The 16,589-nt window shown below is 40.1% G+C and overlaps 1 protein-coding gene and 1 long non-coding RNA gene across 21 annotated transcripts in view; one reads left to right on the forward strand and one right to left on the reverse strand.

Moving 5' to 3' along the window:
* map7d1a (MAP7 domain containing 1a) overlaps nucleotides 1-16,589 on the forward strand; it is a 111,582-nt gene that overhangs the window by 66,843 nt on the left and 28,150 nt on the right. For 10 of the 20 annotated variants that reach the window (NM_001326399.1, XM_073925171.1, XM_073925172.1 and 7 more), the window contains 4 exons: nucleotides 5-168; nucleotides 509-620; nucleotides 2,073-2,177; nucleotides 15,280-15,402. In NM_001326399.1, coding sequence (NP_001313328.1) covers nucleotides 5-168; nucleotides 509-620; nucleotides 2,073-2,177; nucleotides 15,280-15,402 — 504 coding nt within the window. The remainder of the gene's footprint in view (nucleotides 1-4; nucleotides 169-508; nucleotides 621-2,072; nucleotides 2,178-15,279; nucleotides 15,403-16,589) is intronic. The other 10 variants (XM_073925173.1, XM_073925174.1, XM_073925168.1 and 7 more) reach the window with 1 other exon arrangement.
* LOC141378250 (uncharacterized) lies at nucleotides 7,470-12,564 on the reverse strand. Its single transcript, XR_012392283.1, has 3 exons — nucleotides 12,003-12,564; nucleotides 9,841-11,738; nucleotides 7,470-7,830 (listed from the first exon to the last, which is right to left on the reverse strand). It is a non-coding gene; the product is annotated as an uncharacterized lncRNA (long non-coding RNA).

Genomic DNA, 16,589 nt, shown 5'->3' on the forward strand with positions numbered 1-16,589 from the left:
ATAGCTGCTAAAAAGTCCCAGTGGCTGGAGAAGGAGGAACGGGCACGGCAGGTCCGGGAACAGCAGCTGGAGGAGCGAAGGAGGAAGCTGGAGGAGCAGCGGCTGAAGGCAGAGAGACGCCGGGCAGAGCTGGAGGACAGACAGAAACAGAAACTGGAGAAGAACAAGGTGAGGAACTGTAGCGGTCAGTGCTAAAAACATGTGACGTAATCGGTTGTATCTTTTCATTTTGTACATTCTAAGAGTCTGAAGTTTTCTGCCAAACTTAGCAGTCAGGCAGTGTTTTCCCTTTTAGCTTTCTGAGTAATACTATATGAGTTATTTATTAGGGAAAGTGGAGCACATTATACCAGGGCTCAAAAATTTCCACTCGAAAAGATCAATACAGTCTGCTTTGTTCCTCCCAGTGGTCATTATATATAAATGTGCCATATAACGTATTTGCTACACTTTAGTTTTGTTTTAATGGGATACTCAATTTGAGTATTTTTTTTCTTCTTTTTTCCAGGAGCGATATGAGGCGGCCATCCAGAGGTCTGGTAAGAAGACGTGGGCAGAGATCCGGCAGCAGAGATGGTCCTGGGCCGGAGGCTTAAGCGGCAACTCCAGCCAGAGTCAGAGTGAGTTGCACAAAACACGCACGTCTACCTGTAGAGTTGGCTTCTTGGTAAATTTGTCATGTTAAAATAATAGGTCATGGAAAAAGATTAGGGAATAATTATACCCTTATTTACAGACCTTCAAGTCATTTTATATGGATATGACTTTCTTCTTTCAATTGAACACAGTATTATTCTTGCTCTTCTTAGCTTTGTAATACTATTGAATGGTGTTTCATAAAAGTAATCCATAAAATTCCAATGGGTTAATAAATACTTTTGGGTTAATTTTTTATTGAAAATATGTCCATATTTAAAACATTCTCATTTTTAGATGAACTGTTCCTTTTTCTGCATTTATCATTTTCGTTAAGAAAGGAATATATTGCATGAAAGTGAAGATATTGCATTCATTAGACGTGATTAAGATGGTGAAACGTGCATTTATGGAGTTTTCTAAAACTAATGTACTGTTCTATCTCTCTTTTTGTCTTGTTTTGCACATTTGACCTTAACATGCTTGGAATAGATTATGCAAACAATGTATAAGCATAATATTACAATTTCATATTTGTCCATCTTTATAGAAAAACCATTGCATTCCGCTAACACATGTCCCAGTGCTCTTTACCAATGTGTTGACCAAGAAATCAACCACTTCTCTTAGTGGTTTTCATGGACTCTAAATGCCAAATTGGAAATGCAAATGCTAAGTTCTTTTTTCACTGTAGTGTCCCTTCATATCTCAAATATTAGTTATGTTTCCCCTGGGATTCCTTTCACATGTGGACACATGTCCAACTGCATTCATCACACCCTGGTTACCATCATATGTTACCACTGGCCATTTTTTTTATTATATATCTAAGTATTTCCAGTTCATTCCAGTCACTGTTTAGTATTTTTTATTTAGTTTTGGTTGGAGACCAACAATGTACAGAAACGCAAAATGTGATGGGAAAACATTTATACAAAATCTTCACTTACTAGCTTTTAGAAATGTTAATGATCCATATAAGAGAGGTGAGAAAGAATGACTTGCTGAAATTGCTAGGAAATATTGTAATGAACTTCAGTGCCACTGTATATCACTTCCCCCAAGACACAAGACCTCAATTTACAGTCCAGCTAAAACTTTTTCTCCAAGGATCTTATTTTCAAACTTTCTTAATTTAGTTTTTCTTCTCCCAAAACTTTGTGCACAGTAATTGTAATCTCTGATGGTGTCTCTAGAGAAGTGAAGGCTGTGGCCTTATTATGAAGTCTGCAGAGTTGAAGATAATAAACTCATAAAAGTAGCAGTCAAGTTAATATTCAAACACTGCAAATAAACAAACGTTCGTCTTGCTCAAGCCCTTAGCCAATATACCAGTGCGTTTTTGAATTGTTTTAATGAATTGGTTGTTTCCCATCGTGTCGTCTTGGTCTTCTCAGCATTGTATACATGTATGCGGTGTTCTCTGGATTTTGCAGGCAGATGCTCAATATCAGCGGTCAACCTGCCCAAACATGTGGACTCAGTCATAAACAAGAGGCTCTCCAAATCCTCTGCCACTCTCTGGAACACCCCTAGCAGAAGTAAGGCCACGCCTCTGGATCTAGCCCCTCCCCTTCATCACCACAGGCTCCTCCCTTCGCACATTTATGAGTTTTTCCATTTGATCTCCTCCTTCCACTTTTTGATTTCTCCCTTGAGACCAATCACCTGCTCGTCCTGCGTGATCAACCAATCAATCATTCCCTTCTTCCGTTTTCACGTCACCGTCTTCAGTTTCATGGAATATGAATGTTGAAAATCGTTATCATCTTTCAATCGTCGACCTTCCTCAATGGTGCTTGTTTTTGGTTTGTTTTTGGTGGTGGATTTCTGTTTTGTTTTTTGTTTTTGTTTTTTGTTTTGATGTAACCATCTTTCATTTCTTCATATGCATTTGATGCATGATGATACTCAATGGCCACAGAAAGTATTTGGACACCTGAAGTGATATTTCACCCAAAAATTTAATTTCTGTTTTTATTCACCCTCTTATTATCCCTAACCTGTTTCAATTTATTTTGTAGAACATGAAATGGTATATATTGTTTTAAGAATCTTGATAATTAAACCATTTTAGATACTATTGACTTTCATTGTATGGATGTAAAACACAATAGAAGTCAAAGAGATCTAAAATCAATTGTTACAATTATTTAAAATGTATTGTTAAAACAGAAATGTATATTTATTTATTTATTTATTTATTTATTTATTTATTTATTTATTTATTTTTATGACATGGGGCCAAATAAATGATGGCTATTTTTCTTTTTGGGTAGATTATCCATTTAAACCACACATAATACTAATATTTTTCTCTTTGTTTTACCGTAATCATTTTAAAGAAAATGATATATGTTTGTTATTTCAAACAATTCCAGCCAAAATCTTTTCAAGCCAACAAAGTGTCCAGATACCTTTTTATAAATGTGAAAAAATATTGTTTAATCGGTAACACCTTATAATAGTAATAGTTATCATTTGTTAATTAATTTAAAAAAATTCATTAACAAAAGAATGAATTATAGTTTCACTTCCTGTATTCATTTAGGTAAAATTTTGCTGCATATAAGTTGTATAAATCAACATGGACCCACAGAAGTGAATGGAGTACAATTATTGATCGTATACAGTTTATTAATCAGTGTTAATATATTAACTTATTGATGCTTATTAGGGACCGAGCACCGAAACGGTGCGTAGGCCCTATTGGAATTGCTCTGTTTATTAGGGACCGAGCACCGAACGGTGCAAGGCCCTATTGGAATTGCTCCGTTTATTAGGGACCGAGCACCGAAACGGTGCGTAGGCCCTATTGGAATTGCTCCGTTTTTTATTATTATTATTATTATTATTAGGGACCGAGCACCGAACGGTGCAAGGCCCTATTGGAATTGCTCCGTTTTTTATTATTATTATTATTATTATTATTATTATTATTATTATTATTCCGCCCCCTATCGGGGCACTTTTGAGGGTCTAAACATGCCCGAAAACTCATGAAAATTTGCACACACACCAAACCCGGTGTAAATAGCAGGTTGATATGGGTCACGGAAGTGGGCGTGGCAAAATGACTCGACAGCGCCACCTAGAAAAATTAAACGGACGAGCCCCCGATCCACGAATCACACACATGCACGAAAATTGGCACACACCTCAAACACGCCAAAACATACGAAAAAGTCTCTTGGAGCCATATCTCAAACCCAACAGGAAGTCGGATATTTTGGACTTCCTGCGGCGAAAAAGTGGCGTTTTTGCCATTTCCAGGCGTTGTATTTTAACGAACTCCTCCTAGGGATTTTATCCGATCGACACCAAAATTGGGTTTTGTCATCTAAAGGCCTTGGCGATGTTAAATTGCGAAGCTTTAGAGTTTTCGTCGATGGGCGTGTCCGTGGCGGCCTCGCAAACTTTGACGATTCGCCACAAAACAGGAAGTCGTTATAACTCAGGCATGCATTACCCGATCTGCCTCAAAATTCACACGTTTGATAAAAGTCCTGACCTGAACACGTTTACATGCCAATATCCAGATACAGAAATAGCGCCACCTGCTGGCCACAGGAAATGTCATGTTTTACACTGTAACAAACTCCTCCCACAAATTTTATGGTATCAGCACCAAAATTGAGTGGTGTCATCTGAAAGCTCTATCGGTGATATATTGTAAAGATCTAGAGTTTTTGCAGAGGGGCGTGTCCGTGGCGGCATGACAAACCTCAACGCTTCGCCAAGGAACAGGAAGTCCTCATAACTCAACCACACAAAGTCTGATCAGCCTGAAACTTCATACGGTTGATATACGTCATCTCTTGAACACATCCACATAACAATATTGAAGTGGGCGTGGCAAAATGACTCGACAGCGCCACCTAGAAAAATTAAACGGACGAGCCCCCGATCCATGAATCACGCACATGCGCGAAAACTGGCACACACCTCAAACACGCCAAAACATACGAAAAAGTCTCTTGGAGCCATATCTCAAACCCAACAGGAAGTCGGATATTTTTAACTTCCTGCTGCAAATAAGTGGCATTTTTGCCATTTCCTGGCGTTGTATCTTAACGAACTCCTCCTAGGGATTTTATGCTATCGACACCAAAATTGGGTTTTGTCATCTAAAGGCCTTGGCGATGTTAAATTGCGGAGCTTTATAGTTTTTGTCGATGGGCGTGTCCGTGGCGGCCCCGCAAACTTTGACGATTCGCCACAACACCGGAAGTCATTATAACTTAGGCATGCATTACCCGATCTGCCTCAAAATTCACATGTTTAATAAGAGTCCAGACCAGAACACGTTTACATGCCAATATCCAGATACAGTTATAGCGCCACCTGCTGGCCACAGGAAATGTCATGATTTACAGAGTAACAAACTCCTCCCACTATTTTTTTTTGTATCAGCACCAAGTTTGGTGGGTTGTTATCTGAAAGCTTAAGTGATGATATTTTGTAAAGGTCTAGAGTTTTTGCAGTGGGGCGTGTCCGTGGCGGCATGACAAACCTCAATGCTTCGCAGTGGAACAGGAAGTCCTTATATCTCAACCACACAAAGTCAGATCAGCCTGAAACTTCACATGGCTCATAAAAGTCCTCTTCTGAACACATCCCCAAAACAGTAATGAGTCAGTCATAACGCCACCTGCTGGCAGAAGGTAGATAGGCTTATAACTCAGCCAAACAACATCCGATCTGCCTGAAACTTCACATGGTTGTTTAAATTCCATTACTGAAGGCATCTACATGCCAATCTTAAGTCACAGTTATAGCGCCACCTGCTGGCAGATGGTAGTTTGCATTATAACTCAACCACACAAAGTCCGATCTGCCTGAAAGTTTACATGGTTGATAAAAGTCCTCTCCTGAACACATCTACATAACAACATTGAGTCTGTCGTAGCGCCACCTGCTGACAAAAGGCAGTTTGGCTTATAACTCAGCTAAACAATGTTCGATCTGCCTGAAACTTCACATGGTTGATAAGATTCCTCTCCTGGTGACATCTACATGCCAATCTTGAGTCACAGTCATAGCGCCACCTGCTGAGAGGAGGAGGTTTGGCATAAATCGGTGATTTTCTCCGATTTTTTAAACATATCGGCTTAAATTATTACTGTTCGCTGTTCTCTGTCATCCTGAGGCCACCGGGTGGCGGTGAGCCCGGGTGCGAGGTCCCTACCATCGCTGCTTGCAGCTTTAATTATTATTATTATTATTATTCCGCCCCCTATCGGGGCACTTTTGAGGGTCTAAACATGCCCGAAAACTCATGAAAATTTGCACACACACCAAACCCGGTGTAAATAGCAGGTTGATATGGGTCTCGGAAGTGGGCGTGGCAAAATGACTCGACAGCGCCACCTAGAAAAATTAAACGGACGAGCCCCCGATCCACGAATCACACACATGCACGAAAATTGGCACACACCTCAAACACGCCAAAACATACGAAAAAGTCTCTTGGAGCCATATCTCAAACCCAACAGGAAGTCGGATATTTTTGACTTCCTGCGGCGAAAAAGTGGCATTTTTGCCATTTCCAGGCGTTATATTTTAACGAACTCCTCCTAGGGATTTTATCCGATCGACACCAAAATTGGGTTTTGTCATCTAAAGGCCTTGGTGATGTTAAATTGCGAAGCTTTAGAGTTTTCGTCGATGGGCGTGTCCGTGGCGGCCTCACAAACTTTGACGATTCGCCACAAAACAGGAAGTCGTTATAACTCAGGAATGCATTACCCGATCTGCCTCAAAATTCACACGTTTGATAAGAGTCCTGACCTGAACACGTTTACATGCAGATATCCAGATACAGTTATAGCGCCACCTGCTGGCCACAGGAAATGACATGTTTTACACTGTAACAAACTCCTCCCACAAATTTTATCGTATCAGCACCAAATTTGGGTTGTGTTATCTGAAAGCCCTAGCGATGATATATTGTGAAGATCTAGAGTTTTCACAGAGGGGCGTGTCCGTGGCGGCATGACAAACCTCAACGCTTCGCCATGGAACAGGAAGTCCTTATAACTCAAGCACACAATGTCCGATCTGCCTGAAACTTCACATGGTTGATAAAAGTCCTCTCCTGAACACATCCTCATAACAATAATGAAGTGGGCGTGGCAAAATGACTCGACAGCGCCACCTATTAAAATTAAACGGACGAGCCCCTGATCTACGAATCACGCACATGCACGAAAAATGGCACACACCTTAAACACGCCAAAACATACGAAAAAGTCTCTTGGAGCCATATCTCAAACCCAACAGGAAGTCGGATATTTTTAACTTCCTGCGGCAAATAAGTGGCATTTTTGCCATTTCCAGGCTTTGTATCTTAACGAACTCCTTCTAGGGATTTTATCCGATCAACACCAAAATTGGGTTTTGTCATCTAAAGGCCTTGGCGATGTTAAATTGCGATGCTTTAGAGGTTTTGTCGATGGGCGTGTCCGTGGCGGCCTCGCAAACTTTAACGATTCGCCACAAAACCGGAAGTCATTATAACTCAAATATGCATTATCAGATCTGCCTCAAAATCCACATGTTTAATATAAGTCCAGACCAGAACAAGTTTACATGCCGATATCCAGATACAGTTATAGCGCCACCTGCTAGCCACAGAAAATGTCATGATTTACAAAGTAATAAACTCATCCCACAAATTTTTTCATATCAGCACCAAATTTGGTTAGTTTTGTATCTGACAGCTCAAGCGATGATATATTGTGAAGATCTAGAGTTTTCGCAGAGGGGCATGTATGTGGTGGCATGACAAACCTCAACGCTTCGCCATGAAAAAGGAAGTCCTTATAACTCAACCACACAATGTCTGATCTGCCTGAAACTTCACATGGTTGATTAAATTCCTCTCCTGAAGACATCTAAATGCCAATATTGAGTCAGTCATAGCGCCACCTAGTGACAGAAGGTAGTTTTGCTTATAACTCAGCCACACAATGTCCGATCTGCCTGAAACTTCACATGGTTGATAAAAGTCTTCTCCTGAACACATCTACATAACAATATTGAGTCAGTTATAGCACCACCTGCTGGCAGAAGGTAGTTTGGCTTATAACTCAGCCACACAATGTCAGAACTGCTTGAAACTTCACATGGTTGATAAAATTATTCTCCTGAAGACATCTACATGACAATACTGAGTCACAGTCATAGTGCCACCTGCTGACAGGAGGAAGTTTGGCATAAATCTGTGGATTTCTCAGGTTTTTTATATAAATCGGCTTAAATTGTTATTGTTCACTGTTCTCTGTCATCCTGAGGCCACCGGGCGCCGGTGAGCCCGGGTGCGAGGTCCCTATCATCGCTGCTTGCAGCTTTAATTATTATTATTATTCTTCTCTCCAATGAATCGCGATTTTGAGGGGCTAAACAAGCCCGAAAACTCACGCAACTTTGCACACGCCTCAGAAGTGGCGAAAATTTACGTTTTTTATGGCCTTCGGAAGTGGGCGTGGCAAAATGACTCGACAGCGCCACCTAGAAAAATTAAACGGACAAGCCCCTATCCACGAATCACGCACATGCACGAAAATTGGCACACACCTCAAACATGCCAAAACATACAAAAAAGTCTCTTGGAGCCATATCTCAAACCCAACAGGAAGTTGGATATTTTTGACTTCCTGCGACGAAAAAGTGGCGTTTTTGCCATTTCCAGGCGTTGTATTTTAACGAACTTCTCCTAGGGATTATATCCGATCGACACCAAAATTGGGTTTTGTCATCTAAAGGCCTTGGCGATGTTAAATTGCGAAGCTTTAGAGTTTTCGTCGATGGGCGTGTCCGTGGCGGCCTCGCAAACTTTGACGATTCGCCACAAAACAGGAAGTCGTTATAACTCAGGCATGCATTATCCGATCTGCCTCAAAATTCACACGTTTAATAACAGTCCTGACCTGAACAGGTTTACATGCCGATATCCAGTTACAGTTATAGCGCCACCTTCTGGCCACAGGAAATTACATGTTTTACATCGTAACAAACTCCTCCCACAAATTTTTTTGTATCAGCACCAAATTTGGGTTGTGTTATCTGAAAGCCCTAGCGATGATATATTGTGAAGATCTAGAGTTTTCGCAGAGGGGCGTGTCCGTGGCGGCATGACAAACCTCAACGCTTCGCCATGGAAAAGGAAGTCCTTATAACTCAAGCACACAATATCCGATCTGCCTGAAACTTCACATGGTGGATAAAAGTCCTCTCCTGAACACATCCTCATAACAATAATGAAGTGGGCGTGACAAAATGACTCGACAGCGCCACCTATAAAAATTAAACGGACGAGCCCCTGATCTACGAATCACGCACATGCACGAAAATTGGCACACACCTTAAACATGCCAAAACATACGAAAAAGTCTCTTGGAGCCATAACTCAAACCCAACAGGAAGTCGGATATTTTTAACTTCCTGCGGCAAATAAGTGGCATTTTTGCCGTTTCCAGGCGTTGTATTTTAACGAACTCCTCCTAGGGATTTTATGCTATCGACACCAAAATTAGGTTTTGTCATCTAAAGGCCTTGGCGATGTTAAATTGCGAAGCTTTAGAGGTTTTGTCGATGGGCGTGTCCGTGGCGGCCTCGCAAACTTTAACGATTCGCCACAAAACCGGAAGTCATTATAACTCAGGCATGCATTATACGATCTGCCTCAAAATTCACATGTTTAATAAGAGTCCAGACCAGAAAAAGTTTACATGCAGATATCCAGATACAGTTATAGCGCCACCTGCTGGCCACAGAAAATGTCATGATTTACAAAGTAATAAACTCATCCCACAAATGTTTTCATATCAGCACCAAATTTGGTTGGTTGTGTATCTGAAAGCTCTAGCGATGATATATTGTGAAGATCTAGAGTTTTCGCAGAGGGGCGTGTATGTGGTGGCATGACAAACCTCAACGCTTCGCCATGAAAAAGGAAGTCCTTATAACTCAGCCACACAATGTCCAATCAGCCTGAAACTTCACAGGGTTGATAAAAGTCCCCTCCTGAAAACATCTACATGCCAATATTGAGTCACAGTCATAGCGCCACCTGCTGGCAACAGGTAGTTTGGCTTATAACTCAGCCACACAATGTCCGATCTGCCTGAAACTTCACATGGTTGATAAAAGTCTTCTCCTGAAGACATCTACATGACAATACTGTCACAGTCATAACGCCACCTGCTGACAGGAGGAAGTTTGGCATAAATCTGTGGATTTCTCAGGTTTTTTTATATATATCAGCTTAAATTGTTATTGTTCACTGTTCTCTGTCATCCTGAGGCCACCGGGCGGCGGTGAGCCCGGGTGCGAGGTCCCTATCATCGCTGCTTGCAGCTTTAATTATTATTCTTCTTCTTCTTCTTCTTCTTCTTCTTCTTCCGCGGAATGAATCGCGGTTTTGAGGGGCTCAACATGCCCGAAAACTCACGCAACTTTGCACACGCCTCAGAAGTGGCGAAAATTTACGTTTGTTATGGGCTTCGGAAGTGGGCGTGGCAAAATGACTCGACAGCGCCACCTATAAAAATTAAACGGACGAGCCCCCGATATACGAATCACGCACATGCATGTAAATTGGCACACACCTCAAACACACCAAAACATACGAAAAAGTCTCTTGGAGCCATATCTCAAACCCAACAGGAAGTCGGATATTTTTAACTTCCTGCGGCGAAAAAGTGGCGTTTTTGCCATTTCCAGGCGTTGTATTTTAACGAACTCCTTCTAGGGATTTTATCCGATCGACACCAAAATTTGGTTTTGTCATCTAAAGGCGTTGGCGATGTTAAATTGCGAAGCTTTAGAGTTTTCGTCGATGGGCGTGTCCGTGGCGTCCTCGCAAACTTTGACGATTCGCCACAAAACAGGAAGTCGTTATAACACAGGCATGCATTATCTGATCTGCCTCAAAATTCACACGTTTGATAAGAGTCCTGACCTGAACACGTTTACATGCCAATATCCAGATACAGTTACAGCGCCACCTGCTGGCCACAGGAAATGACATGATTTACGGAATTATAAACTCCTCCCACAAATTTTATCGTATCAACACCAAAATTGAGTGGTATTATCTGAAAGCTCTAGCGATGATATATTGTGAAGATCTAGAGTTTTCGGAGAGGGGCGTGTCCGTGGCGGTATGACAAACCTCAACGCTTCGCCATGGAACAGGAAGTCCTTATAACACAACCACACAATGTCCGATCTGCCTGAAACTTCACATGGTTGATAAACGTCATCTCTTGAACACATCCACATAACAATATTGAAGTGGGCGTGGCTAAATGACTCGACAGCGCCACCTAGAAAAATTAAATGGACGAGCCCCCGATCTACGAATCACGCACATGCACAAAAATTGGCACACACCTCAAACATGGCAAAACATACGAAAAAGTCTCTTGGAGCCATATCTCAAACCCAACAGGAAGTCGGATATTTTTAACTTCCTGTGGCGAAAAAGTGGCGCTTTTGCCATTTCCAGGCGTTGTATTTTAACAAACTCCTCCTAGGGATTTTATCTGATAAACACCAAAATTGGGTTTTGTCATCTTAAAGCCTTGGTGATGTTAAATTGCGAAGCTTTAGAGTTTTCATCGATGGGCGTGTCCGTGGCGGCCTCGCAAACTTTGATGATTCGCCACAAAACAGGAAGTCTTTATAACTCTGGCATGCAATATTCGATCTGCCTCAAAATTCACACATTTAATAACAGTCCTGACCTGATCAGGTTTACGTGCCGATATCCAGTTACAGCTATAGCGCCACCTGCTGGCCACAGGAAATGACATGTTTGACACTGTAACAAACTCCTCCCACAAACTTTCCCGTATCAGCACCAAAATAGAGTAGTGTCATCTGAAAGCTCTAACGATGATATATTGTGAAGATCTAGAGTTTTTGCAGAGGGGCGTGTCTGTGGTGGCATGACAAACCTCAACGCTTCGCCATGGAACAGGAAGTACTTATAACTCAACCACACAATGTCTGATCTGCCTGAAACTTCACATGATTGATAAAAGTCCTCTCCTGAACACATCCACATAACAATATTGAGTCAGTCATAGCGCCACCTGCTGGCAGAAGGTAGTTTGGCTTGTAACTCGGCCACACAATGTCCGATCTGCCTGAAACTTCACATGGTTGATGAAAGTCCTCTCTTGAGCACATCTACATAATAAAATTGAGTCAGAGTCATAGCGCCACCTGCTGGCAGAAGGAATTTTGGCTTGTAACTCGGCCACACAATGTCAGATCTGCCTAAAATGTCACATGGTTGATGAAAGTCCTCTCCAAATCACATCTACATAATAATATTGAGTCAGTCATAACGCCACCTGCTGGCAGAAGGTAGTTTGGCTTATAACTCAGCCATACAATGTCCCATGTGCCTGAAACTTCACATGGTTGATAAGATTCCTCTCCGGAAGACATCTACATGCCAATCTTAAGTCACAGTTATAGCGCCACCTGCTGACAGATGGTAGTTTGCAGTATAACTCAACCACACAAAGTCCGATCTGGCTGAAACTTCACAAGTTTGATAAAAGTCCTCTCCTGAACACATCTACATAACAACATTGAGTCTGTCATAGCGCCACCTGCTGACAAAAGGCAGTTTGGCTTATAACTCAGCCAAACAATGTCCGATCTGCCTGAAACTTCACATGGTTGATAAGTTTCCTCTCCTAAAGACATCTACATGCCAATCGTGAGTCACAGTTATAGCGCCACCTGCTGACAGGAGGAAATTTGGCATAAATCTGTGATTTTCTCAGATTTTTTTTATATATCGGCTTAAATTATTACTGTTCGCTGTTCTCTGTCATCCTGAGGCCACCGGGCGGCGATGAGCCCGGGTGCGAGGTCCCTATCATCGCTGCTTGCAGCTTTAATTATTATTGTTATTATAAAGTGTTACCATTTCTCGAATAACAAGCCTTACTTTGTGTCTGTGTGTGTAATGTGTGCTTGTGTAAAATGTCTTTATTGTTTAACGTTGACATCTATTCAAAGTAAGTATCTGAAGGCTTTTTATGACCCTTGAATCTGCTGGTATGTTCAAAATGAGAAATGTGTTAATGGATATGTGTTCCGCAGAGAAGGTTGCTGAACTGAAGTGTGCTACAGTAGATTATTGTTTTTCCAGAAATCACTGGTGCTTCTTTTATTGGGTGTACCGAGGCCATAAAAAGTCAATTGTAAGGAGGGCACACTCTATTTGTGAGTGCTCCCTGCAACAAAAGATGGAATTGGGTTCACGCTCTGTGCTGAGAGCTAATCGAATCTGGGAAGTTTTCCATGAGCAGAGACTATACTGCAGACTGTTGATGAACGTTCAGCTATGGGCAATATCTTGCTCTCCATCTCTCTTTCTAAAATGGCTTTCTATCCCCTCATTTTTTCACCTTATTATCCATTTACCCATTCTTTTTTTCTCTACGTTTTGAGTATGCAATGTAATCTTTTCTTAAAATTAGGAATGATCATTATGTTTAGTGAGTCTGATTAACATTTTTAATATTGCTGCACGCTATTGAAAAAATCTGAGATTGTTATATTTTGTTTTTCTGCACTATATATTGACATGAATACAGTTTTCGCAGATGGCTGGAATAGCTCTATTTGAAAAACAATCTTGAATTTCAATTAATTGGGTTGATTTTCATAAATGGGTGTGAATCTTAAATAAAAAATAAATAAACAGATGCAAGCAAGAATAACTACAATAGAGCAAATAATTAAAATAAACAGGGCGGTATGATTTCCGGAGAGTTAAACAGTATTCAGGTACAGAAATTGAATAATGTAATGTAAAATAACACTGTATAGTTTTCATTGTATTAATAATTCAGTAAAATTATTCTTCATTAAAAGTAATTTTTTTATATGCCCAAATGCTTTAAACTCTATTGAAATGCCTTTAAAACAAATGATAACGTTTCACTCTGTTACAGTACTTTGCATGATTCCACAAATCTCATGTATTGTCAATTGTTGTGCTGATCAACTGTAATCCCAATTCAACATTGCATGTTTTGTGATGTGACTATTGCAGACACACACAATGCAATACCGATGCTGAAGCGATATGTTGTGCAGCCCTCATATTTAATTGTATATTTTGTTCTTTTTTGCCAAATATTGGATATTCTTTTGTTCGTTTATTTGTCCTTTTTCTTTAATTGTTTGTTCATCCCAAAGTTATTAATAATTTGCTCATCCTACTATCTTTCCAAACACCAAAAGACTTTCCTTTATCCTCTCAACAAAAGTGAAGAGAGTTCAATGGAATCTGAAAGAAATCTCTATTGAAAGACCTTTCAACCAAAACTCTGACGCTTCTAAACATTGGTAAAGAAATCGTAAATGAGTTTGAAGACATGCTATTGTTTTGATACGAGAATATGATTGAATTAATGTTTTTTTGGATAAACTAACTCTGTAATAGTTCACCCAGAATTAATTAATTCTGTCATCATTTACTTGTTGGAAATTTGTAATTTTGATTGATCTTTACATTAAATCATAGTAACCACAACAAAAAAATTGACAAAAAAAAAAACCCTAATAAATATAATCTATATTAAACAATGTGAGGGTGGATCCCCAGGGAGCAGCTTGATTTAAAAACATCATAAAAAAACGTCAAAAATGCAAATAGATTTTATGTCGAATCCTTGACGTCTATTTTGACATTGCCACAGTTGCACAATGCCCCACATTCCCACAGAGGTCGCCACAGTGGAATGAATCGCCAACTATTCCAGCATATGTTCAGCATATGCCCTTTCAGCCACAACCCAGTACTGGGAAACACCCATACACTCTCATTCACATACAGTCATACCCTACGACCAATTAAATTTATTCAATTCACCTATACCACAAGACTTTGGACTGTGGGGGAAAGCCGAGCACCCGGAAGAAACCCACACAAACATGGGGAGAACATACAAACTCCACACAGAAATGCCAACTTGCCCAGCTGGGACTTGAACCAGTGATTTTCTTGCTGTGAGGCGACAGTGCTAACTAAAGTGCTAGCCCGACACTAGAATTATTATAATATAGGGAATATTTTATGCATCTGATAGCTTTTATCCCAATTTACAAAACTTGTTTTGTATCCCAACGACGCATGTACTTTCATGTCAAAACTGATGTCAAATTGACATCTAACATTGGCTTCAAGAAAACACATTAAAAATGAATTGCAAAACTTGGTCCATTTTTACAGGAGTAGACGAACTTCTGGAAGTATTTTTTTATTGGCTTCAATTTAGTTAATTTGTGCACAAATCTCATTTACGGGTCATTATTCCTGCCTTCTGAGTTGTGAAATCTTCACACGGACTTACCATCATCATATTGACTGCAAGGGAGACAAACATGTTTGTTTTTTTCACCATGTGATCTTTATAGAAATAAATATTATCACAACGCTGGTGCGTATTATTATATTGCATTTGTGTCAAAGGTGACATTTTCATTGTTCATCTTGAATACTAGCCAACATAATTTCACATGAAGTTCAGAATGAGAGGTGGTAAGTGATTGTTGCTTTGCATATATACTATGTGAAAACTGAAGACTTTTTTCCTTTTCTTGTAGCTCGCAGCTTGCAGTTAAGTCCATGGGAGAGCAGCATTGTGGACAGACTGATGACACCCACTCTCTCCTTCTTGGCTCGCAGTCGCAGTGCCGCCAGTGTGCTGAACAACTCCAGAGATGCCCGTGAGTGACCAAACCATCATAACAGCTTTTATCTGTGTTATTAACATCCGTTAATGATGATTAGGAAGTTTGGCATTTTGATAATGTGATGCATTCATGGTACATTTTTAGAGCCTGGGTAAGTCAGAAACAACAACATATCTACCGTTTTTTTAAAGGGTCAATTTAGACATTCTGTTGACCGAATAATTTGTAAATAATACAGTTTTAAAACTGTCCATTTTTGACCACTTTTTATGTAGATAATGTTCAAACAGCCACTAAAGACCAATGACTGTAAAAAATATGGACGACGCGACAGCCCCTTTTCCCATTGAACGCCTTGAGGGCAAAACGCCTGCTTGACGGGCACAAACTGTCGCAAAAGACTGCTGAAATTGGAGCCTTGACATGCGCAGAAGGACTGTCTGATGGAGCCAGAGGAGGAGCCGCGAAAATGAGCGGAGTCGAGCTTCCAACCAAACGCTTTATGTAAAATCAACCCCGCCCCCCGAACTTCTCACTCGACTGCCGGTGTCTGCACTATAACAAACGCTCACTGATGTAAATAGAAGCACTTACATTAAAAAAACACAATAATATACGGTTTAAAAACGGTGTGATGTAAGCTGTTAAACTTTAATAAAAGCTACATGGTGGACTGCATAAATAAACAATCTTTTATACACTCTAGCCTGAATATGAGCACAAATAATATATTCTCTTATTGTTATATTTGTTGTTGGTATTTGTTATCTTCATAGGGGTAGAAATAACACTTGTAAAATATGAACAATAACATATAAACGACACATACATTTTTAGAAAGGTTTTTATTTTTAATTAGCCATCAACAGAACCCAAAATATAGCCTACACACCATAACGATTTACCATGCGGGAACAATCGTGCGTTTAGAAGATAAATACAGCAAGATTACTAAATATCAACAGGATATTTACACATCCCAACCCTGCAATTTGTCAATTTGTGCAAAAAAACTTTGCACTATTAATACAACGTCTATCTGCTGCAACATCACTAGTATATTGTTTATTCATTTTCGCTTGAATTGTTGATTTATTTAATTTTTTTGCCTCCGTTTTCATTTGGTTTATGCCTTCATTATATCTGGCAACGAGGAATTTACATTCATTTTAATGTTAGCTGGAGTGTTCAAATAAAACGCCAACAGTAAATGATGTAAA

This window comes from Danio rerio, chromosome 16, assembly GCF_049306965.1.
Source record: "Danio rerio strain Tuebingen ecotype United States chromosome 16, GRCz12tu, whole genome shotgun sequence".
NCBI lineage: Eukaryota > Metazoa > Chordata > Actinopteri > Cypriniformes > Danionidae > Danio > Danio rerio.